This window comes from Momordica charantia, assembly GCF_013281855.1.
Source record: "Momordica charantia cultivar OHB3-1 chromosome 1 unlocalized genomic scaffold, Mcharantia_2.0 BLBB01000001.1, whole genome shotgun sequence".
Taxonomy (NCBI): domain Eukaryota; kingdom Viridiplantae; phylum Streptophyta; class Magnoliopsida; order Cucurbitales; family Cucurbitaceae; genus Momordica; species Momordica charantia.
The window spans coordinates 17,135,274-17,158,164 of NW_028275157.1; the positions used below are offsets into that span (position 1 = coordinate 17,135,274).

The 22,891-nt window shown below is 32.0% G+C and overlaps 2 protein-coding genes and 1 non-coding gene across 4 annotated transcripts; 1 reads left to right on the top strand and 2 right to left on the bottom strand.

The window, feature by feature from the left end:
* Positions 1 to 7,567: 7,567 nt before the first annotated feature.
* Positions 7,568 to 11,554, bottom strand: LOC111005658 (Transcription elongation factor (TFIIS) family protein). 2 transcript variants are annotated; one of them, XM_022277245.2, is made up of 10 exons: positions 10,351 to 11,554; positions 10,182 to 10,250; positions 9,981 to 10,063; positions 9,789 to 9,859; positions 9,606 to 9,655; positions 9,449 to 9,482; positions 9,236 to 9,360; positions 8,852 to 8,948; positions 8,607 to 8,757; positions 7,568 to 7,915 (listed from the first exon to the last, which is right to left on the bottom strand). In XM_022277245.2, the coding sequence occupies exons 1-9, from the start codon at positions 10,735 to 10,737 to the stop codon at positions 8,645 to 8,647; spliced, it is 1,029 nt and encodes a 342-aa protein (XP_022132937.1). In that variant the 5' UTR covers positions 10,738 to 11,554; the 3' UTR covers positions 7,568 to 7,915; positions 8,607 to 8,644. The 2 variants fall into 2 exon arrangements, with proteins under 2 accessions (XP_022132937.1, XP_022132936.1); XM_022277244.2 differs by lacking the exon at positions 7,568 to 7,915 and having other exon boundaries at positions 8,432 to 8,757; positions 10,351 to 11,550.
* A 2,872-nt stretch (positions 11,555 to 14,426) lies between these two features.
* On the bottom strand, positions 14,427 to 14,500 carry TRNAI-AAU (transfer RNA isoleucine (anticodon AAU)). Its single transcript has one exon. It is a non-coding gene; the product is annotated as a tRNA-Ile (tRNA).
* Positions 14,501 to 15,023: 523 nt separating this feature from the next.
* LOC111005960 (Transducin/WD40 repeat-like superfamily protein) lies at positions 15,024 to 22,174 on the top strand. The gene is made up of 10 exons (XM_022277680.2): positions 15,024 to 15,180; positions 16,279 to 16,570; positions 16,704 to 16,806; positions 17,142 to 17,249; positions 17,340 to 17,449; positions 17,855 to 17,962; positions 18,060 to 18,105; positions 18,345 to 18,476; positions 21,057 to 21,192; positions 21,869 to 22,174. The coding sequence occupies exons 2-9, from the start codon at positions 16,362 to 16,364 to the stop codon at positions 21,138 to 21,140; spliced, it is 900 nt and encodes a 299-aa protein (XP_022133372.1). The 5' UTR covers positions 15,024 to 15,180; positions 16,279 to 16,361; the 3' UTR covers positions 21,141 to 21,192; positions 21,869 to 22,174.
* Positions 22,175 to 22,891: the final 717 nt, after the last annotated feature.

Genomic DNA, 22,891 nt, shown 5'->3' on the forward strand with positions numbered 1-22,891 from the left:
ATGTACCTACTTTTACACAATCTCATTATATTGATAAACTTTCATCTTTAAAGAATTAAGCCTTACTTTACTACTTTCTTTTTTAGTTTTAGTTTTACAAAAAAAAAATTGAAAAATCTTTACCAATTATATATGAAAATAATAATAATAATAATAATAAATCAATGAAACAAACATCATTTTCTTTTATTTTTCGAAACTATGTAGTTTACCTTAATTAGTAAATTCTTATAATCGGAACTCGTTTTTAGACGGAACAATTTATTAAACTTAACTTAGGTCAAGTAGATTACTTTAGACTAGATTGGATAGAGTTGGGCAAATGCAAGGAGAGAGAGAGGAAAAAAAAGGCATCAATTAAAACTCAACCAAATTCAAAGTAGATGGGCAAATGCAATTAATAGAGTGGAGGGGGGGGCTCTCCCCAATACATGGTATATACCTGATTTGTTGTTTTTCTTTTTCAAATGATTCCTACACCTTTGTGCCTTTCCTAATTTTTTTCCTTTTGTTAATGTCCAAATCATAGTTCGATTCTTCTACCTCTCATATTTATTTCCCATTAATTTCTCAAATTTCTAATATTTTATCCTAGTCGTTTTTTAGTCAGATTAATCTTACAGAACAACTACGTGACCTACTCATTTGGTTTTCAAGGAAATTAATAAAATATTAAATAATCTTAAGTAGGTGGTCGTTATGGTTTGAACTCATTCCTTGACCCATTTGGACCCATGGATCAGTCCAGAATTAGTTACTGTTTTGATTTACTTTGGTTATGATCTTTTACAACTCTAATAACTTTAGACTTAAAAATAAAGAGATTGGAGATGGAACGGTTGGCGAGTCTCATTATATGTATATTTTCAATGACTATGACATATATGTTTGGAATAGATTCTATTTTGAAAGGGGTGTTTCATCTAATGTTTTATGAGCTCAGTGTATTTATCATTTTAGTTCAAAATTATGCCATAAGGGTAAAGAAACCCCAAAAAGAAAGGCCAAGAAATTTATGAAAGAATAAATAGTTCACAGTGTTCAAGCACTGAATAGAATGAAGAAAGTTAAATGAATGAAGTGGGTTGCATCATGACTTTACAAGCCACTTCAATGTCTAGAGTTGCTTTCTTTCACTAATGGGTTTGATCTCATGATGTCCCAAAACTTATTCCTTTCTTTTATTTATTTTTTTATTTCCTAGTTGCTCAGTTAGATTCAAAGGAGGTAACAGTGAGAGAGTGAATGTTATTAATTAAAGGGCTTCTGCTTCTCCACTTGGCTTCTTTTGTGTTTGAAATTGCCATAACTTTTGTCTGATCAAATGGAATTCATTATTGGGGTATTGTATCCATTGAAGTAGAAACACATTTTGCTCAAAAGAAGAAGAAAAGCTCACACAAAATAGTTCAATGGCCTAGCTCCCATAATTGTTTGTCTTCTTATCTTAGACTCATGGCTAGGAGAAAGTGAAGACCCCTACAAAGACAAGGTTTTGCCTTTCTTTTCCCCTTTTACTATTCCTTATTCTTTTAAGATTGTGACCATGATATCTCATAGGCTCATCACTTACATCATGAGGTATCTAATACATTTTGGAATAACTATATAAAGATGTGAGTGTTTATCTCTATACGCATTCTAATAATCTTCGTTTAGTTTAAAATCATTGGTGAAAAATGACATTATAAGTTCATTAGATTCGATGAGTTTTGTAGTATATATTGGTTGTATAAGTTCATTTTACACGTTTGAAGGCAACTTCCCTCCTAATTCAATCACGCTTGTTGATTTAGCAAAAGGGAATAATGTTACCAAACATATATTGATTCTAGTAATAAATCTCAATTAATTCGTAGTGTGACTTGGTTCTAACAAAAAAAAATCTAAATATAATAATTAATAAACATTAAGTTTTGAAAAATCTTAAAGAGACTAGCTAGAGACATTTATTAAAAGGAAAAGACATTGGACAAAATTTATCTAAAAAATCAATTTATTTATTCAATCTCAGCATAACTTAACTAGTCAACGCACATGAAATTCTAGACTACAAAATTAAAGGTTTGAATCCTCACCTTCGTATGAAATAAAAAGAAAACAAAAGATATTGGGGTGTGCCCACGATTATTTTCAATTTGATATATTGTGGAGTTCACAAGAAAATAAGGTCTGATTTAGTAGTTTATACGTCCCTCTTAACCATTTTTTGTCCTTCAAATCCTAGTTTCGATTCTCAAATCAAACCACTCTCATTCTTTTTCGTTTTAAATAAAAGTATATTCTTATTTTTTATTTTTATAATTTGCTGATCTTTTTCTTTTGCCGGTGCGTGCGCTGATTTTTTTCTTTTTGAATAAACATATATTTTTTCATTTTAAAATTTCTTTTTTGTTTCCTTTTTTCTTTTAGAGCAAACCATTTTTTAGTACAATTTAGATCAAATCATTTTGATTTTTATTCTTAAAGTACAAAATAATATGACAAATACATAGTATTAGTTTTACAATTTATAGTTTTTTTTATTAACTTTTTATATCAAAAGAATTTTAATTTTATCCATTTTCACGTGAACTTTCAATTTTCATCCAAATTGAATTTTATAACTTAGATAATTGTTCCATTTTTACCATCTATTCATTTTTGTTGTGACTAACTTACTCATTAATTTGAACAAAAAAAACAATATAAAAAACTAAAATCTCACTAATTTAGTGAAAAAGAAATAAGCTTTTTCCAATTTAAGTTTGATTAAATACACGAAATCAACTTGGAAAAAATCTTGTCAAAACTTACAAATTAACGAAAAAAATAGTAAATCAAATGTCGTTTTTGTTTGATTCCTATTAATTTCATATCAAATTATATTTTATAGACACATATGAGGGTAACTTTTTAACAAATTTTCAAATGAAATTTATCATCGGGTAAATTTCAACATTTTAAAAAGTATTAGGTGAAGATTGCAATATTTATCAACATTTTTTTAGTACAATATGTTGGTGGGGAATCGAACTTACAACCTCTTGATTGGACATGATTGGAGATATATGTCAATTAATGCTGATCAAAGCTCGCTTTGACCAATATTTATCAAAATTTAATATGTCATTTGATTAAATTGAAAGTTTAGAGTAAAAATTGATATATATTATAAGTGTTAAATGGTAATTTTTTTCCATTATGTCTATATACTAACATGGAAGTTTAGGAACTGCTTACTGCCTATTAGATGACTGGCTTAAAATTGACATTATATCCTTTAATTTCGTAAACATCTTGTGTCGACCAATAATTAATGTAATATATAATTTTAACTAGCCTGTAAAATATTATACGTCTTGAAATATTATCATCACACATTAATTTATTCAATAAGGTGTTAAATCAATACAAAGAAATTATAAGTATATATATAAAACCTAATTTAAAATAATTAAACTACAAATAAAATCCTACGTCATCACTAAACCATCCTAAACTTATCTTGCATATTCATCCTATTGGTTCATTAGCATTCCTCATATCCCAAAACCAAATTAAAGTAAGCACACAGGAAATATGTCCAAAGTCATAACATCAATATGTGTCATTATTCACTAATTAAGGGGGAAAAACTATATATTTAAAGCTGAATAGGAACATTCATCCTCCAACCAACACATATTATATAATAATACCACCATGTCTCTATAACGTGATTTAATATATAATGTATATATTCAGAAAATCAATGTCTGAAAACAAAAACATCTTTCACCAAACAACTTTAATTTATTTTTTTGTCACCACTAAAGCAAAGTTGGTATGGTTTAATTAGCTACTATACACCACTTAATTAGAATATGACTTCGGACTTCCCCATGTTTTTTGGTGTCTTCCCCATGTTTTATGAATGTCTGAAGATTACTTGTTAGTTAAGGACAGACACATTTTCATTAAACTTTTTATTAAAGCATAAACCCTGATTACTTTTTTAATTTCTGATATGAATTGGTCATGTTTTCCAGTGGCTGCCAGAACCATGTTTAATTTGGACCAGCAGACCAATTAGTGTTTTCTCGGACGTGTCCATGTTTTATAAAGTTTGATAATTAAAAGTTCTAATCAATTTTATTTTATTTTAGTGACGCTAAATGCTTCTTCTCATGCATAATCTCATGTTCTTAATGTCATCTTAATCACTAATCAACTCAAAAATTTAAGTTTATTATGATCTATTACGATAAATAGATATCTCTCAAGACCTAAAAGAAAGTGAGTCCATTATTTTGCAGCTTTACCCATCTTTGCTTTTGCTTAACTACAACGCTGATGGATTCTAATTTTGATGATCAGAACAGCAACCCATTGAGGAGACACTTTTTTGCACTATAAATTATGTTGTTGTGTATATTGCTTAACTACAACGCTGATGGATTCTAATTTTGATTATCAGAACAGCAACCCATTGAGGAGACACTTTTTTGCACTATAAATTATGTTGTTGTGTTTATATATATATATATATATATATATATATATGATTTAATACGAAAGAAATAATAAATTTGGTTGGTCTTGTTTTAATCTTTAAGTTTGTTTGCTGCAATTATCAGTTCTAAAATTAAAGGATATATACTTTGAAACCCACCGCACCATCCATCCCATTCCCAACAAACTTCCCATTAATCCCAAAAAGTTTATTTGATTCAGATAGAAGAGATTGAAATGGATAGTTTTGTTCCAATCAATTGAGCCACATATATAACACGTCTATCCCATCAAGGAATTGATTGCCATTAACTCTATCTTAAACACATGATTCATGTCCATGTTTCTAAAGTTCGAGCGGTTGGAAGTAACATTCATTAGTTATTGGGTTTGTAAATTGAATGCAAATAAAGTCCTACATTGGTTAGGAAGAACATGATTTATGTTATACGAGAGATGACAATTATCTCTATTAATATGAGATCTTTTATGTTCGAAACGGACAATATCATAACAAGAATGGGAGAAAGGTTAAATACTACCCCCAAATAGTAGAAAACAAGTTTTAACAAAGATCATGTGAAATGGAAACATGGTAAAAGTAATTTGAGTGAGTGTCGGAAAATAGCATCTCGATATTCGCAAATGACTTGAGTAAAAAGGATGAAAATTCTTTTCTTAATGGTCGCAATAAGTAGACAATAATTGATGCTGTTTATTAGTCACTAGTCACTTGTCTTCATCATCGAAATACTTCCCTTTCATAATATTAAGATTTGATCAATTCATATCTTTTTTTTTTTTCTTTTTTCAAGAGGTGCTATTTCATTGAAGGTACAGTGAGAAACATTAAAAATAAAACGTAGAGAAATTTTAATTAGTAGACATGTTATAATTAAAAAAAAAGATATTATTTTTATTTATGTAATTTCCAAATTCTATTTATTTTAGTCTTTATACTTATGTAACCGTAGTTTTGATCTTTGTAATATTAGAAAAGAATTATTTTGGTCCATATTTGAAAAAGTGTTAACATAAACTTTTATTTTTGACAGTTGAAATAACTATTTGAAAACTTATTAAATACAATCCTAAAGGTTAAAAGTTTATAAATTTAGTAATTAACTTTTAAAGTTGTATAATAAATTTTGAAACTTGAGAAGTGTTCAATAAATTTTTAAATTGTAATTTAATATCAAATAGTGCCTTTGAATTTTTAAACGTGTCTAATATATTTATAAATTTTTTATTTTTTATCTAATACGTTACGAAACTATTTTATATTTCTTAAAATTAATAGATCTATTAGACACAAAATTGAAGGTTATTTTATTAAAACTTTTTAATATTTAGGATGGACTAGATACCATCAATAAATTATGGATGAATTTTAGGATCGTTTGAAAACGATTTTGTTTTTTGTTCTTAGTCGTTGATTTGTAGTTTTTGAAAAATAAGATTGTTTCATAGCCTATTCAATTTTCAAAATCTCATTTTTTTTTCTAATACCCAATGTGAAACGATGTAAATCCCGCAGCGGCAACGACGATCTTTGTTCTTAAATTTTTAGAAACAAAAACCCACAAAAACAAAGAGAAAAATATAGGGGAACGTTTTTCTTTACCTTTGAAGAACCGTTTTTCAATGAATCACCAATGAACACCACCACCAATCTTCCCGCTATCCTCTGGGGACGATGATATCGCTTGTAGGAGCATTGTTTTTGGAAAACAAAAGGGCATTGAAAGAGGGCCAGAGAGAATTCATCCGGGGTGAAGTTCATCTACTTCGTTTTTGCAGAACCATTCTGTAGATAAAACGAGGGATGACGTGGCCTATCTTTATAACGAGTTTCTTAATGGAATCTCCTCTTGAGAAGGGAGAAAATTAGGTACCAGTTAATTTCAATCTTACAATAGAAAGCATGGAAGGGTGACAAAACAATATACATATGTGAACAACATAAATAAAGAAAAGTAGAAAGCAAATACAAAGAGAGAAATTTTGTCACGAAAATTAAGGAGATTGGCTAAATTTTGGTAATTTTTTTTTCGTTTTTTCGTTTTTTTTTTTTATTAAGCTAAAATTTGGTAAGTTGTTGGAAGATGTTTCAAAGATGGAATCTTCCATCATATAATTAACATTCAAAAAAAAATGGCTTAAGAGTTGGTGATAGCGATGCCAATAATTTGATCACCACGTGTAAAAGAGACAAGTAAAGAAAAGAAATGGAGAGGAACTTTTTCGCTGGACCAATTTTTACTCTAAAACTTTCAATTCTAGTAAATTTGCACCTTAAATTTCGATAAATGTCAGCAATATTCACCTCACTTAAAAAGTGTTACGATTTTAATTCTTATTTTTGTTTACAAAATTATTGAAAAAAATATTCTCATATGTATCCAACGATTTAAAAAAATTTATATTTGATATGAAATTGATAGGATTCAAACAAAAACAATATTGGAATAAGACTTTATTTTGTTGAAATTTTAAATTTTGATAGAATTGTTTAATGATTCAGTTTGTGTATTAATCAAACTTGATGCATAGCTTCATTTTCATTAATTCAGTGAGTGTTTTTTTTTTTTTTTTTGTTAGGTTACTTAGGTAAAAATTGCATTATTTTTTGTTGAAATTGTTATGACCTTGTTTTTTTGTGACTTTGATGGTACTTTTAACTTTGACTGCGTATCTTTGATTTTTCTGTCACAACTTTGACTTTTGTTGCATCCAACATTTTTCTGTATGTTTTCTCCAGACTTCAACATACAAAAAACAAAGTACACTTCAATCAAAACTTTATACAAAGCATCCTAATCATTTCAGATGTTATTTTCATGCAGACTCAAGGTACATTTCTAATCATTTTTCTCATATTTTTATTGTGATCAAAATCTTCATAAATTATAACCCAAATATTCTATCTATTTCCTTGTGACTAAGTACTAGCCAAGCCAAACAAAAAATAATTTGTTAAATGCCAAACATGGCCATTAATCTTTGCTTGCTTAGGCTTGTAATGAAGTGAGAAATGTGTTAAAAGAACTGGGTTTCCCAAAAACTTTACCCAACTTCAAAATTCAATGGTATGTTGTAAATTAAGAGAGATGTTATTCTCAATTTCTCATGTTAATAACTTTAATTTATCAAAGTTGGTACCTTTTTGGACTATTATTATTATAATAATTCTTTGAAAGCAACCCATTAACAATAAAATAAATGGTCAACAATAACGGCTTGGCCCTCCACAACCAAACCCCACCCACTTTCTTTTTCTTTCATTTCCACTCTCCAACTTTATCATATTTTCATTTGGTACTAAAATACCCGTTCCTTAACAATGAAGAGGAATTATTCCTCATCCTTCTCGTTCATCCCAGTTTCACCATCATCTAGTCCAAAAGAAAACAGACTCTCTCTTTGATCATTTTCTTTGTACCTAATAGAAATACACCAGATCCAGAATTAAGCAAGTTCCTCCCAAATTTTTCAATTATAAAATAATCAAGAACATCACAAGAAACTTTAAGCTTTTTGTAAAAATTAATCCTTTGTCAGAGATCTTGAAGATCTTTGAACATATCAAGTTTCTCTTTCTCTGCCCACAACACCCTTGAAAAGTAAAACTTAAAAGCTTCTTTTCCTTCTTTATATGTTAGGCCAAGCCCCATGTTCCGAAATATTAGTATATGAAATAAAATAAAACTAGAGGGAGAGAACTTGCAATTGCAATACAAGCAGCCAAAACCAAACCCCATCCACATTCACTGGTTCACATCCCCGTGTGCTGGCCCCAACTAATAAATTCTCTTCTCCAAACTTCAAATGATCAGAAAAAAGATAAAAAGGGAAAAACAGAGGGAGATGGCCTTCCTATTTGAGTTTTATGTTGAAGTTGATCTAATTAGACCCCTCAAATAGACCTCTGCCAGTGAGACTCTAAGACTCAGGGGACTTCCAGATCAACGATATCAGTATTAGCATTGCTTATTAAGAGGAAACTTATGTGAAAAAGTAGTGTTTTTGGTTCTCTTTTAACTTGATAGAGAAGTTAAAAATTTAAGGATCAAAAGATGTTGTAATAATTGAAAGGATGATAAACCGATTCCAGTTTCGACGATGACCGAGACCTAATTTAGAAGATGTTGCTTCGATGCGTCACCAAATATCACCAGTGCCTGCCTTGAGAGCCACCGCCGCCTTTATTCTTTGAGAAGAAGGTATTCTTTGGCTTTGGAATCTCGTGGATGTCCATGACTTGAATTGTTCTTTGCCTTTTGGCTTCAATAAAACAAAGAGACATATAGCAGTTAGCTTTTTTTGTTGTTCATAAAGAGGCAGAAACGAAATGAAGGGGAAAGAACGGTAGCCAAACCATTTTCAGCTTCTTTATAATTCTCTTGAAGCCTTTTTCTAGCTGATGCAAGCTTTAGAGAATCAAAATTTGGTTCCTTCTGTTGTTCTTTCTGTCTCTGCAAATGGGCCATCAATTCAATTGACATAATAAGAAAAACCTTCCTAGAAAAGATATATTTGCTGAAGACAAATTTGGCAGACTGTAAGTAAGACCATGGATATCATCTGGGACCTGAGAAAAATTTAGACCTACCACTCAAATTTGTCAAATTTCAACACAATTGATGCAGTTTGAGTTTAGTTTGTTATGTTTTCGGATGCATAAGAATCGAAAGTTCAATTTTCTTCCTCCATTTTTGGCAACCAAACATAGAGTTAAAAGACTCTAATTTGGTTACCATACATTTTGAGGAGTTAATGACGCCATTGGAGTGGGTTGAGCTTGTTTGGGCGGGGCATCTCTTCTCGGAATAGGTTTTCCCTTCGGTTCTGGTTCCGAGTTATTTCTATCAGACCCAGAACTTCCATCTAAACAAGAGGAAAAGAAAGGAAGAAAATGAGAAACCATGTTAACATTAGTAAAACAAGAAGTTTTGAATCCTAATTCTACACTCACTGTGTGGATTGGGAGAGTATGCAAAATCAGGAACCTACGAGACAAGGAACCATCAGAAACAACACAACCGCAGATAAATTATAGAAAGAAACTTTTCGATCTTTTCTAAGAAAGAAAGCAAACATTAGAAATCATAAGATCAATGTTTTCAGTTCACCTGGTGGTAACCATTTTGAGGAGCTTTTTGCTGGGGTGAGTCGCCATCAGCTGTCAATAACATTAGAAACAATTCTTAGGCCTTAGCTAAATTTTTCAACAACAGAGTGAATTGACTTAAACCTTCTAATTATTTCTGAAGGAATTGAATAATGAAGATAAGACTGGTATTAGTATGTTCTACCTATTAGTGTGGATGTCTGCTCCCCAGGTTGATTCAACCTCACCCATTCATCCACAATATCCTTCCATTTCCTGAGGAAAAACACCAACACCACAAATGGAAATTAACAATAATTGGGCTGATTAATCTCAACAACAACCAACCTCTGAAATTCACCGAGCATCAATCATTAATTACTAAATTTTTATGAACCTGACAAGATGTTTCACCAATCTCCGAACATCATTAGATGAATGCTTCCTCAACCGATTCACATGTCTTCCAATATCAGTTTCCTATACATAAACAAAAGAAAAATTAAGAAAAAGAAGAAGAAGAAGAAGAAGAGGTGGAAGGAAGCAACAGAACCCATGATGAATTCAGAAGAATTTCATCAACACTTTAAATTCTTACCTTAAGAGCTTGGAATGTTATGTCCATATCTGCCAAGCTTTGAAGCAGTTCAACAAGAGCATCTTCAGGCTGGCACAAGAAAAATCAAACACCAATTGATGAGTTTAAGAGAAATTCCGCTAAAACAATCAAACAATTCTAGATAATCAGAGTCAAAAAACAAGAAGACCTGGTGAGGAATTTCAAGCTGCTCTTTAATTTCTAGAACCCTCTTCTGCTCATCATCAAACAATCCTGCATATGGGTCAGCTCCGTCGCCATCCCCTTCGGCGGACTGCGGCGTCGGAGGGGAAGCCCTCTTCGGCTCAGGGCTGCTCGGTTTGATTTCACATCCGTTAGGTTTCCCGTTATGGTGGCGATCCGTATCGCAGTTTCGACATCGCGATGGAGGCGAAGTCAACGCGTAGAGGCGCTCGACGATTCCATCTCTCCGATTCTTCAATTGATTGCCGTAATCCAATGAAGCGACCTCCATTGCTGTATCGATGAAGGTCCAGACATCGACGCCGGCAGAATCCAATATCGTCCGAAAATCATCTAAATCCAATCGAACCATCTCGGAAGAGTCCGATTAAAGAGAGAAAAATCGGCGACCAAGAGAGATATCTTCCCAATAACAATCTGGGATAACCTTGTTCTTATCGTTCTTCAGAAGTGGGCAGAAACGGATCTAATCGAAGAAATTTTGATATCCACTTCGGGTGTGACAAAAAGAAAAGCTAGAAATTGCAGAGAAAACCCAGTGGTGGGAAAGCAAAATCGTCATAATCCATTCGGAAAAAGGAAATTGAAAGAAAACCCAAATGACGCAGAATAGATCTGATTCGATCCTCAACAAGAGTATAACCGATCGTTTTCCGGAATCCAAACGCCTTCAAAAGGAAGACGACCCGTCAAACGAAAACGGAAGACAGAGAAGAAAAGTAACCCCAAACAATAAATTTACCAAAAACAAAACAAGAAAAAGAGAAAACTGGGAATATTCCTTGAGAAAACGAGGAACAGGAGACGCCGAATTCCGCCCTGAAATTTACCAAAGAAATTATTGCGGCCTGCTGTGCTGGGGGAGTGGGGAAATTTGAGTTTTAGCTGGAACAAGAAAAGGAATGTCCGAAATTAATTATAAAAAAAAAAAAAAAAGGGGTGGAGAATTTTGGTTTTCCTTTTGTGGGTTTAAAGTTAAAAGAGTGATGAGGACGAGAGTATGATTGAAATGTTGGGAGCTCCGCCGTGAAAAACGAAAACCACGGCGGCCGGAGAATGATCGGAGAAAGCAGAGAGAGAGAATATTGAAGCGTGTTGGGTTGAAATTTGTTCCTATATCCTACAGATAGGATTATTTTTTTCTCTTGCTTCTCCCCAGAGGTCTGAAATTGAATGTATGAATTCTTTCGCCAATCGCATTCATTGGCGCGTGACGCAACTCCCACTGCCTCCATTAAATACCAATAATCCCCCATTCATTAATGGCCCAAATCCCTTCTTCTAAATCTAGGCCCATTTATTCTCCCCCTTCAAGATAATCCGCACCCGTCCCACTACTACTACTACTAGAGATTTCACACTTCTTTATTTTCCAAAAAAATATAAAAACTTTAACGATGATCAGTAAATATGTGTACTTACAGGTCAGCATCTAAATATTTTTCGTCAATAATTATAAATTTTTTACTTGTCTTTTTCGTTAAGAAAAATATTTAAGTGTTTGTTGGTCACATCTAAAAAAAAATATATTTTTTCTTAGAATTGTCAAATTTTTAATGGTGATCAGTAGTATTTTGAATACAGCAATTAAGTATTTTTATTTAGTTATTCCCATAAATTTCAATTTCCAAACTTCTTCCTTATTTAAATTTTCTTTTTTTTTTCATTCTTCTTCTCCCCTAAATTCACTTTAATTATATCATCCATTCATTAATTATTAAAAAATAAAGTATTTTGTCACTTTCCTTAAAATGGAATCGAATAATCTAAACTAACTCAATCTAAATATCGTACGGTATGATGGAATTTATCACTTTATTGTAAACGTTCAAATCATACAATTTTTTAACGTCATTTGGCTTAAATAACGATGGGCTTTATAAATAGAAAGTGGTTAATTAGTCTTGAAATACTGTTTAAAGTATAATTATTTTGCTAAATTATTATAAATAGAAGGTACTATAGTGTCAAAATCGTCCTATGTATTATTTTTTGTATATAAACTAATAGAAATAGAAATTCGAGGGGTTTTTTATTTGAAAAAAATATACAAAATAGGTTGTTGATGGGCAACTTTTAATCATATTTCCAATCAAAGAAAGTTGTGTAAATGAAAGGAAAAGCAGGCGACATGTAGTCCCCCTTTCTTGTGGTGATAAATAAGAATCTCTTTTTTTCTTTTTTGTGAATCTTTGATGATTTTAGAAGGCGAAGTTCTAAGATTCGACCCTCATAGGATAGTGATCTATTATTTGTCGATTAACTAATGCGACAGTCAAATCAATGCAAACATAGTTTAGTGGATCTTCTTACTTTCTTTAAGATTATTGAAGGTTCAATTACAACTAAAAAATACCCCTAGACGTCATCTCTTTTAACTATTCATGCCAAAGAAAAGATGAATATATTAGTAGCTCCACTAAAAATGATATTATTTTTACTTTAGACTTTCAAATTCATCAAGATTTTTAACAATCTAAATTGCGATGGTTGAAGTTATAAATAGCATTCGAGAAATTTTGATGGATGGACGAACTACAAAGCCATAAATGAATAGAAGAATCGTAATATTAATAGAGTACCTAATTTGCCATGTTCATCTCACCTAAAACAAAATCAAAATGTCAAACTATTAAATGATCATAAACTCCTAGCTACGAATCTTTGACAAACTTTGAGGAAATAGTACAACCTATTCTTCATCATCCACTTGTGGTCTGAATCTTAACCAATAGAGTTATTGTTGTAAATTTTACAAATTTAATATTTACACGATATAAAAATGCAAAATACAACACAAAGTGGCATCCAAAATAAGAACACAGAATTGAACCCCACATGGTGTAACCAAGAGAAGACACTTAGCCCTAATTAGAAAACAAAAATGTTGACTTTTGGGTGGCATTAACAGTTTAACACAAAGCACACTGAAAGGGGGGAAGAAATTGTGATTGGCTTTATATTGGCTCTTAGGGCCAAAGAAGAAAAAATCTTGAGACTTTGTCAAGCTTCACATTTAGCCATCATGATTAAAAACAGGAATGGCCCATCATATTTAATTGGCTTGAATTATTGGGGATGATTGAGATATTCGTATTTAAAAGATATCTAAAAAGATAGTCAAAGCGAATATAGCTCCACAGTAATTGAAATATAAGAAGTTGTAAATTTGATCCCCACTCCAGATGTTGTACTAAAAAAAATAATAATAAAAATAAAAATAAAGATACCTAAAAATCTTTATCTTCCCTAATTGCTAAAATTAAATCTCTCTTTTCCTTTGCATTCATCAAATTTGATCTAAATATATAGTTTACAAAACCTACATCTATTACTATTTACAATGGTTCAATTTACACTTCAATTGAAAATTATTGGGTATAATGGTGGTTGTGAAGATTCTCTCTTTAGTCATGTTCATAATTTTGAATTACAAATGTGGAAAATTGGGAACAATCGATCAATATTGATTATGTTGTAAGCCTTAATTGCCTATATCTAGTTAAACTGGTTTATTGCCTATTTCTCGTAATTTTTTTTTTCTATTTTCTAATTTACATTAAAAGATATTTAAATACTATTTTTAACTTTTGGGTTACTTTCAATTTTTATTAATTTTAATCCGTTTTTTTAATTTACAAAATTTTAGCACAAATTCTATCTACAATATAAACCATCTATTATTTAGTTATGGTTGTCATTCAAGAAAATTACTGTATATGTAATATTATGTTAAAATTGTGATTTAAAAAGTACATTAAAATTATTAATTACAGGAAATTAGAAATGTTTCTGGATCTGATTTCTCTCCATTTTCTTTTCTTTTTTGTCTTTGAAATATAATTTTATTATTATTATTATTATTATTATTATTTTACTATCAATCTCTACCTAAGACATTTTATCTAAAAAAAATCTCTAAGACGATTTTGGTGAATTTAAATTTTAAAGTAATTATTATGTTTAGCAAAATTTTATTTCCGTATATAACATATGGGCCGGAATGAAGGAGACTGCGCAAAAAGAAGAAAATACTAAATTTGGCCCATGCAGGTTTCGAACCTGCGACCTTCGCGTTATTAGCACGACGCTCTAACCAACTGAGCTAATAGGCCATATGCTACTAAAGATAAAAACAATATTTTAACTTTTTACTATACATTTGTGATTAGTATATTTTATTAGTGATTGATAATAAAAATGAAAATAAATTTGATTATTTAAAATAGTCAAAATACATAAAGATTAAAAACTAAATTTTAGCTAAATTTAACTCTCTTTTTTTTCTAGTTTAAGACTAAGTTCTTAAATTATTATATCTAAAAATGCATGTTAAATAATTGTTTATTTTGCATCATATTCGGAGAAAAATTATACCAATTATCGTTGAGCTATGATCGCTTGAACTGTTTTAATTGTAGTTTTGAACCTTCTGAATTGAAATATTTTATTGTTACTTTCTTTAATATTTCAAAATTTAGTTTTAAAATAAATAAATTTAAATAATTAGTTTATTTTTTACCATATTAAAAAAAAGTCCAGTTAGTAAGTGACGAACCGTTACATTTTTGTTCAAGAATTTGTCCGATTAAAAAAAATATATTCAAAATTTGAGGATAAAAAATTAACTCACGAACCAAGGGTTTAAAAAAGAAATTAATAATAAAAAAACAAAAACAAAAAACTTGAAATTGAACCTGCAGCGGCGCAAATTTGGCAGTGGCAGCGACCACGGCGTAGTCCTCGCCGGCCATTGAAGAGGAACAAGACACCCGCCAATTTCCGTCGTTCTCAGGTTCAATTCCCAGCTCCCCCTCCCTGCTAGTTCAAATTTTTGTGGGTACTTACGGGTTTTTCTTTCTTCTTCAACTTCTTCCACTTGATTCTCCAGACAATTTCTAGGGCTCATAATTACTTGGTTTTGTCACTAAGGCTTATGAATTACATCTTACTGCTCTGCTCTCTGTTTCTTTTTCCCCGTTCTGTATAGAAGAAACAGCAAAAGTGTTAATTGGTTTATAAACGAGAAAGATTTTTAATTTCTAGTTGACAATGCTGGTTACATTGTCCATTGGATGCGATGTTTTACAATGCTTATATGGTTCTGTTCTTTTCGCCCCATCTGGGTATGCAATGCCTATAGAAAAGAAAGTATTCCGATTAGAGGCCTAGAAATGGCGGCGGAGGTCCGAGGAGTTAACGACCGGACATACTACAACCTAGTTTTTGCTCATCATATAAACCTGCCATATAGCTTAGAATTTCCGAGCAATTGGAAGCATTAGGCATTGGAAAGGTGCTTAATTCTGAGGGCGCTTTGAAGAGTAGGAAAGGGAAGCATACATAGTACAATAGGTCAGAAAGCTGCTATAAGGAACTTGAAGCAAGCATGACAGATTTAATTTCCATTTTTGATGATAATATGGACAATAGCTGCCAACAAATATAGCAATCATGAACTTCCCATTATTTCATTTTAAACTACGATCACAAATTTAGTAATTACTACATGTAAGTTGGAATGTGACATCGATCAATCTAGAACTTCTTTCATTAGCTTTCTTCGTTCACTTATGTAGATTTTCCTGTGTCATTTGTTACTTTAGTTGACTTTTCTTAATTTTCAAGGTTGCTTTCTTCGGCTGCTTATCTTCATGTCTTAATTTCAAATTGAAGGTCATATGTATTGATGTAAAGCTACATATGCAATTTCTTATTTGATTTGATTGCTAGTCGAAGTTTTCTAGTAACTTGTTGTAGAATTCAGCATCTTCAGGTCACTTTCAGTCTCTGTCAGATTTGTCTGTTCAGTGGAAAAAAAAAGGCATGATATCATCATTCAACCAAAATAAAAGAAGGTCAAGTTTCAGCATTTCTTGTCTCTTCGTTGTAGGTAGTTGAAAATTTCAGCACATCCATGACGACCAATTATGATTCCCATTGAAAGAAACAGACTCTAAAGCCAAATAAAAAGAAATGAGTGTATCGGAATTACCAACTAAGGAGGCTAACGTCCTCAAGGGGCATGAAGGTGCAGTTCTAGCCGCGAGGTTCAATGCAGATGGCAATTATTGCCTCAGCTGTGGCAAGGACCGCACTATTCGCCTTTGGAATCCTCACCGTGGTATCCACATTAAGACCTACAAATCACATGGCCGTGAAGTCCGTGATGTCCATGTCACCCTGTATTTTCTCTATCTTCTTGCTCTTTGTATAATTAAGCCATTTTGAGCTTAGAGAGTTCTCATAGATTTAAATTTTAGGGCTATGTTGCACTGTGGCTGATCACTGTTATATGTGCTCCCCTATTTGCTTTAGAGACAACTCCAAGTTATGTTCTTGCGGTGGTGATCGGCAAGTCTTCTATTGGGATGTAGCTACAGGTCGTGTAATTCGAAAGTTCCGTGGTCATGATGGCGAGGTTCACTGCTTCCCCTAATGATATAACTTTTCAGCAAATTTGGTGTCACGATGTTGGGTAGTTGTTATGTCATGCAACTTGTATTTTTTTTTTTTTTTACTTTGTTTACTCTATTTAGCTCAGTTATAATTAATGTCAACATTCTGTCAAAGCATCTAGATAAAGAATTAGTGATTTAATTCCTCATACTCCAATTACAAAAAGAAAAAAAAAAATCTCCGTCCACAATTTTTATTTCCTTTTACTGTAAGCAAAATGCCTTTGAAAGGATTCATCTAATTTCATTTCATTTATTGTTGTAATATCTTGTAATTATCTACATTCCTCTATTTTAGGTGAATGCTGTGAAATTTAATGAGTATTCTTCTGTAGTAGTCTCAGCAGGCTATGATCAATCATTGCGTGCTTGGGATTGCAGATCCCACAGCACTGAGCCAATTCAGGTTTGACGTTCTACTTCTTACTTCACTCATCAAAAAGGTCCATTAGCTGTCAGTCTAGCTGATTGTTTATCTGATCTACTTATTCTTCAGATCATTGATACATTTTCAGACAGTGTAATGTCTGTTTGCTTAACAAAAAGTGAAATTATTGGAGGAAGTGTTGATGGCACAGTTCGAACATTTGACATACGAATCGGCAGGTAAGGGGTCATGTAGTTTGGGAAGGAAAAAACACCACGAACATGAATATTCTAATTGAATTTCAATTGCTATGACAATATTTCGAGAATTTTCCAATGAAGATCAATTGAGTTTTTTCCACTTCTTACAGACCATAATTTCAGCCATGATAATATTTTAGATGATTTTATTAATAAGATGGTTTTGTTCTTTCTGATTCCCTCAAAGGATTCTTGTTCAATAATTTGGCTGTGTGCAGCGGGGGAGGATATCTTCTGTTCCCACTTTCTTTCATATATGATTCTGGTTTAATACATTATTTCTCATCCAAGAAAAATGATTTTGAATATTAGTTATTAAACAATGCAAAAGTGAGAAGCCACATGCCTTCACTAATGATGACTCTTCTTTTGTTTTACAAATAGAGAAATATCAGATAACTTGGGGCAGCCTGTAAACTGTATCTCCATGTCCAATGATGCTAATTGCATATTAGCTAGTTGCTTAGATTCCACTCTCCGTCTATTGGACAGGTACGTCCAACTTTTGTAATAATGATGTAAATGGTTCTTCATCACAGTGTTTTATTTAGTTCTCAAAATTCTCAAACTGGTTTTTTCGTGTTTTAAGGTATTCTGGCGAGCTATTACAGGAATATAAAGGCCATACTTGTAAGGTTAGCATGATTTGAATCTTGGCAATGCCATACTCATTTAATTTCATCTGTTTAACAATCAATTTTCTAACGACAATGGGTATGTCTTCATCATGATTTTAATGTACTTTTTTATTCTTGTTGTGCTCTAGTAGATTTAAAAATATATATATATATATATATTAGACGCCTTCAATTCTTTTCTAAATCTTGACTTTCATACTTTATAAGTCATTACATCTCTTGTATTTTCACTACAGTCTTACAAGCTGGATTGCTGCCTTACCAATAATGATGCACATGTAACTGGCGGATCTGAAGATGGATACATTTATTTTTGGGATTTAGTAGATGCATCTGTTGTCTCCAGTTTCCGAGCCCATTCCTCTGTTGTAAGTTTGTATTCCTTCAACTTCTCAGCCTTATGTGATTCAGGTTAATACATTATTGTAGTGAGTTTTTCTCTCTCTCTTAGGTATTCTTGGTGTTTATTGATAAAGTGCATAGGTTCAAAAAGATGCATATTCATTGCATAATTGTTATTCTAAACCTTTGTTTTTTGGACGAGTAGAATGGGGCTAGAAAATGAGCTCCTGCTTAGCTAAGTGACTCCAGTAACAGCATCTCTCCCACCAGGCATTCGATTTGTTCTTCTACACCTTAGTAATGTTGATGATGTCTAAGGTTAACTGGGAGCGGTGTCCCTTCCTTTTTTGACTTTTTTTTCCCTTTATCAAGGGGTGTTCCTTCCTTCAACACTATGCGTCATTTGATTTGATCTGAGTTCCGGTAGCTTCCTTCAACTCTGTCCTAAAAGAAACTTCCCGTGCAATTGATTTTCAAAAAGTTGGAAAAGATAAGAAGATGCTTAATCAGAAAGAAACTTTGCCAATCAGTATAAGTTATTAGTGGAGTCTCAAGTAGTTTCTTGGGTTCGCTGACACTTTAGAAGACCTTGGGCTAACACCCTCCAACTTAAAGTTCTTCAGATTGGTGATATTGATAGGATTGTTATCCATAGGATAGATTAGGGTTATTGTTATGGTATCAAGGGTATATTAGTAATCGGGTTTGGGTTTGGTTATAAATACAATGAGGGGGTAAGAATGAAGGTAGACAATTGGTAGTATGGTTTAGGCTTGAGATCGGGTTTGGGTTTGATTATAAATACAGGAGGGGGTAAGAATGAAGGTAGACAATTGGTAGTATGGTTTAGGCTTGAGTAAGAGTATACCTAGTGTTCGGGTTCAAGTACCTCGAATTACTTGGTAGTTATTGTAGTTATTCTATCTTTTATATTTCAATATACAACTAGTGTTCGGGAGCAACCAGTTCCATGGGGTAATGCTTTTCAATGGGTCTTTCTTGAGTAGGTTGGAAATATACAACTAGTGTTCGGGTTCTACCAAATAAAATAGACAACTTTGCAAAAGTAACTATTTTCTCAACAATGGAAAGGAGAACATTGTTATTCCTTTCAATGGTTAAAAAACTTGAGATAAGCATACCTATAAGGCTTGGCTTTTTAAATCCAGTTGACACAAGTCTAATTCGTGAGAGGAATATTGCCTCGGATTTTGGAATAATTTGTTGGAAGAGGGTATTATGATCACTTGGAGGTGTTTTCAAAACAATTCTCTTCATTGTTAGCAGCAAAAAGAACTTCTTTATTAACTCTTACCAACTGGATAAAGCATTGTTAAAATATCCCGAATAAGCTCAGTTATTAGTTAAAAATGAGGAGTGTGCGAGAGCCCTAATAGAGGTAGTTTGGGAATAGTATTAATATTGTAGTTAAGGGTGTTATGGTTATTAGTTAAGGGTGAATTGGGTATGAATAGAAGTATTAGGGAGAGAGATGAGGTATCTTGGAGAATAGTATTTTGGTAAAGAACTTGAGAGAGTTCTTTGGGAGAGAGATAGCCCTCTCGAAAGGCTATCGGTTCTTGTAATTACTCTTTGGTATTGCAATATAGTGTTCTTGTTAGGTTCTTGTATTCGGGTACCTAACAGAGTGGTTGACCGATGGATGTCTCTCTCTAAAGTTTGAATAATGGGATGAAAAGTTGCATGGCAGAATGAATGTTGTTCCCTTGTATGGGGGATGATTTAAATTTCGTAAATTCTTTTGAGTCAATTGAGCATTGAAACATCCGCTTGTTCATTAATCTTAGATGCCCATGCACCTGAAAGTCTGTTTTTTTTTCCATATATTTTTTTTAAATGAAAAGTCGAGCTTTCATAGAGAAAAATGAAAGAATACAAAAGGACATATATAAAAACAGCCCAACAAAAGGAGCAAAACTAAAGGAACGGGCTCCAATCTAGTAAGATCAAACTTAAGGAGCAATTGCAAAAAACTTTGGACACCGATGCCCAAAGGAAAATGTTAAAACGAGCAAGGGCCCACACCTCCTCTCAAGATTTCTCCACCCTTCAAAAGATCTTGTTGTTTCTCTCATTCCACAAATCCCATAGAATGACTAAGAAACCCAAAAGTATGCTAGTGCAAGAATATAGGACGGCTATACGGGGACATTCAAAGTTTATCATCTTATAACATTTTTGTTGTTCATTTTTTCTTCCTTACATATTTTCTCCCATTGATTCTCTTTATTCCTTGTTTTCAATTTCATATTTCTTTTAACTGACTATATGCAAGTAACTTATATTTGTAAACCAAATTTATATATAAAATGAAATTATGTAAATTTAAATTTAAACTAAATGAGTTTATAATTTACTTATTGATTAAATATGAAAATTTGTTATAAAATGTTTAGTATGAATTAATTAGCATAGAAAATTAATTGAACATTGAGTATAATGCAGCATAATTAGGGTATTACTTTTGTCGAAGAAACAAGAATATTATGAAAATTGCATGTATCTATATATTCTCGTATTCAATGAAATGATGGTGATGGCTCCAAAATACAAATATTTACAGAGAGCTCATGTCCTTTTCACAGGTGACAAGTGTGAGTTACCACCCGAAAGATAAATGTATGATAACTGCATCGGTAGATGGGACGATTCGGGTTTGGAAGACATGAGAGGAAGAACACGAATTTCTTCCTCAGCTTATAATGCACATTATGCTCTGAGGTATTGAATTCTTCACTTCTTGATACAATTTAATGCAGTTATTGGAATCTTGAATTATTAGTGAGTTGAGTTCGAAACTTGTGGTGTTTAAGGATCTTGATAATGGTGGTGAACATTAATTTGTCAGTCAATATCAAATTGACATAGACTGGTGGATCATGCTCCAACAATAAGAGTCCTTACCAGTACAATAATTCAGAATTTTGAATGAAGTTGCTTGATAAAGTTGAATAACTTGATAGAAAAGTAGTTTCTTATTCTTTGGGTCTCAATCTTGAATTTTGTTTACTCTACAAGTCCTAGCTGTACAAGATCAATCAGATTTCCTTTTTTTCTCTATTATTATATTATTATTTTTGTGTCAGGTTAGCTTACACACCTCAACTAATCTCACGAACAACTAAACAATTGCAAAACCCTACAACATGCGTTGCTAAGAACCCCCCGCAATTTATTGTTCTTACCTTCACCAACGCAATCCCGTCATGTGAACTTCTTAGGGTAACCAGCCTATATTGTCTAGAGTTGGCTAGTATAGGAACCACACGGGGTTGAAAGTTCAATCTCGAAACTAAACGTTTTAAATGGAATAAGTTGAAGGTCCTTCCATTCTCCGAAAGATTGCAAATGGTAACTTTGGAATTATTGACATTGATCTCTTTTATGCTTGTTTCAGGTTCTGCAGAATGCCAATCAAAACTCAAATATAATATCTGGTTGGTTTTTGACTAATCCAAAGCCTCTCTATATTCCAACCTTGTCTTTGATGATGAGTTTCAACTAAAGCTCATAAAGTTGTTTGTTGTCGATATGAATTTCAAGCTCCGATTATGAATCCGTAATTTGTAAATTAGACGACGTCTTTTTTGCACATTCATTGACCCTTCAAGTTGAAGTTTTCATCTTTCATATCAGTCTCAGAATCAACAATCAGATCATTTGATATCCTTTGCAAAGTCAAATACATGGTTGATTCCTTAAATCTGGTGTACCAAATTTACAAGAATGGAGTGGGCGTTGCATTGGCCAACACTGACAAAAAGAAGTAAATGCAAAATTGTGTTGAACAGAAGTCAGTAGTTGGACCTGCCTTCTAAATTCAATAAATTTCCATCATAATTTCATCTGGAAATTCATTTCTTCATTTGACATCATTTCCCATGTCCTCTTCTGCCTTTACCCAACCCACCATTATTGATTATAATCTCACTTAGCTTACTCATCTTCATCTGTTTTTGGATTTTTTCACTCTCTAACTTAAAAGATGGTAGTTATGCTTGCTCGATACTATATTTATTTATTATTAGGACAGTTGCAAATATATCACAAACATTTAGTAAAATTAGCAAAGTGGTCACTACATTTAGTTTTTTCAAATATAGTACTTAAAAAAAATGAAGGTTCAATATTAAAATGATAACTTTATCCAAATGATATGCATCTATAATAATATATATGTATATATATGACTACTAATATATATATATATATATGTAATATACATCTAATATTGTACTAATATGAGTGTCTGATAAACGTGTAGTATTTATATAATATACATTTGATATACCACTGATGTGAGTGCTTGGGCAATATATATGTGATATACATCTAATATACTATGAGTGTTTGATATATTATTGATATAAGTGAAAATTTTGCTATATTTGAAAATTTAAACAACAGGTGACATATTTTG

Excerpts from the sequence above, each read along its gene's own strand:
- LOC111005960 (XM_022277680.2), top strand. The coding sequence starts at position 16,362 with ATGAGTGTATCGGAATTACCAACTAAGGAGGCTAACGTCCTCAAGGGG. Across the intron at positions 18,106-18,344 it reads ATAAAGGCCATACTTGTAAG|TCTTACAAGCTGGATTGCTG; the intron begins GTTAGCATGATT and ends TTTTCACTACAG. Across the intron at positions 18,477-21,056 it reads TCCGAGCCCATTCCTCTGTT|GTGACAAGTGTGAGTTACCA; the intron begins GTAAGTTTGTAT and ends TCCTTTTCACAG.
- LOC111005658 (XM_022277245.2), bottom strand. The coding sequence starts at position 10,737 with ATGGTTCGATTGGATTTAGATGATTTTCGGACGATATTGGATTCTGCC. Across the intron at positions 9,483-9,605 it reads CTCAAAATGGTTACCACCAG|GTTCCTGATTTTGCATACTC; the intron begins GTGAACTGAAAA and ends CTTGTCTCGTAG. Across the intron at positions 9,361-9,448 it reads ATACTCTCCCAATCCACACA|ATGGAAGTTCTGGGTCTGAT; the intron begins GTGAGTGTAGAA and ends CCTCTTGTTTAG.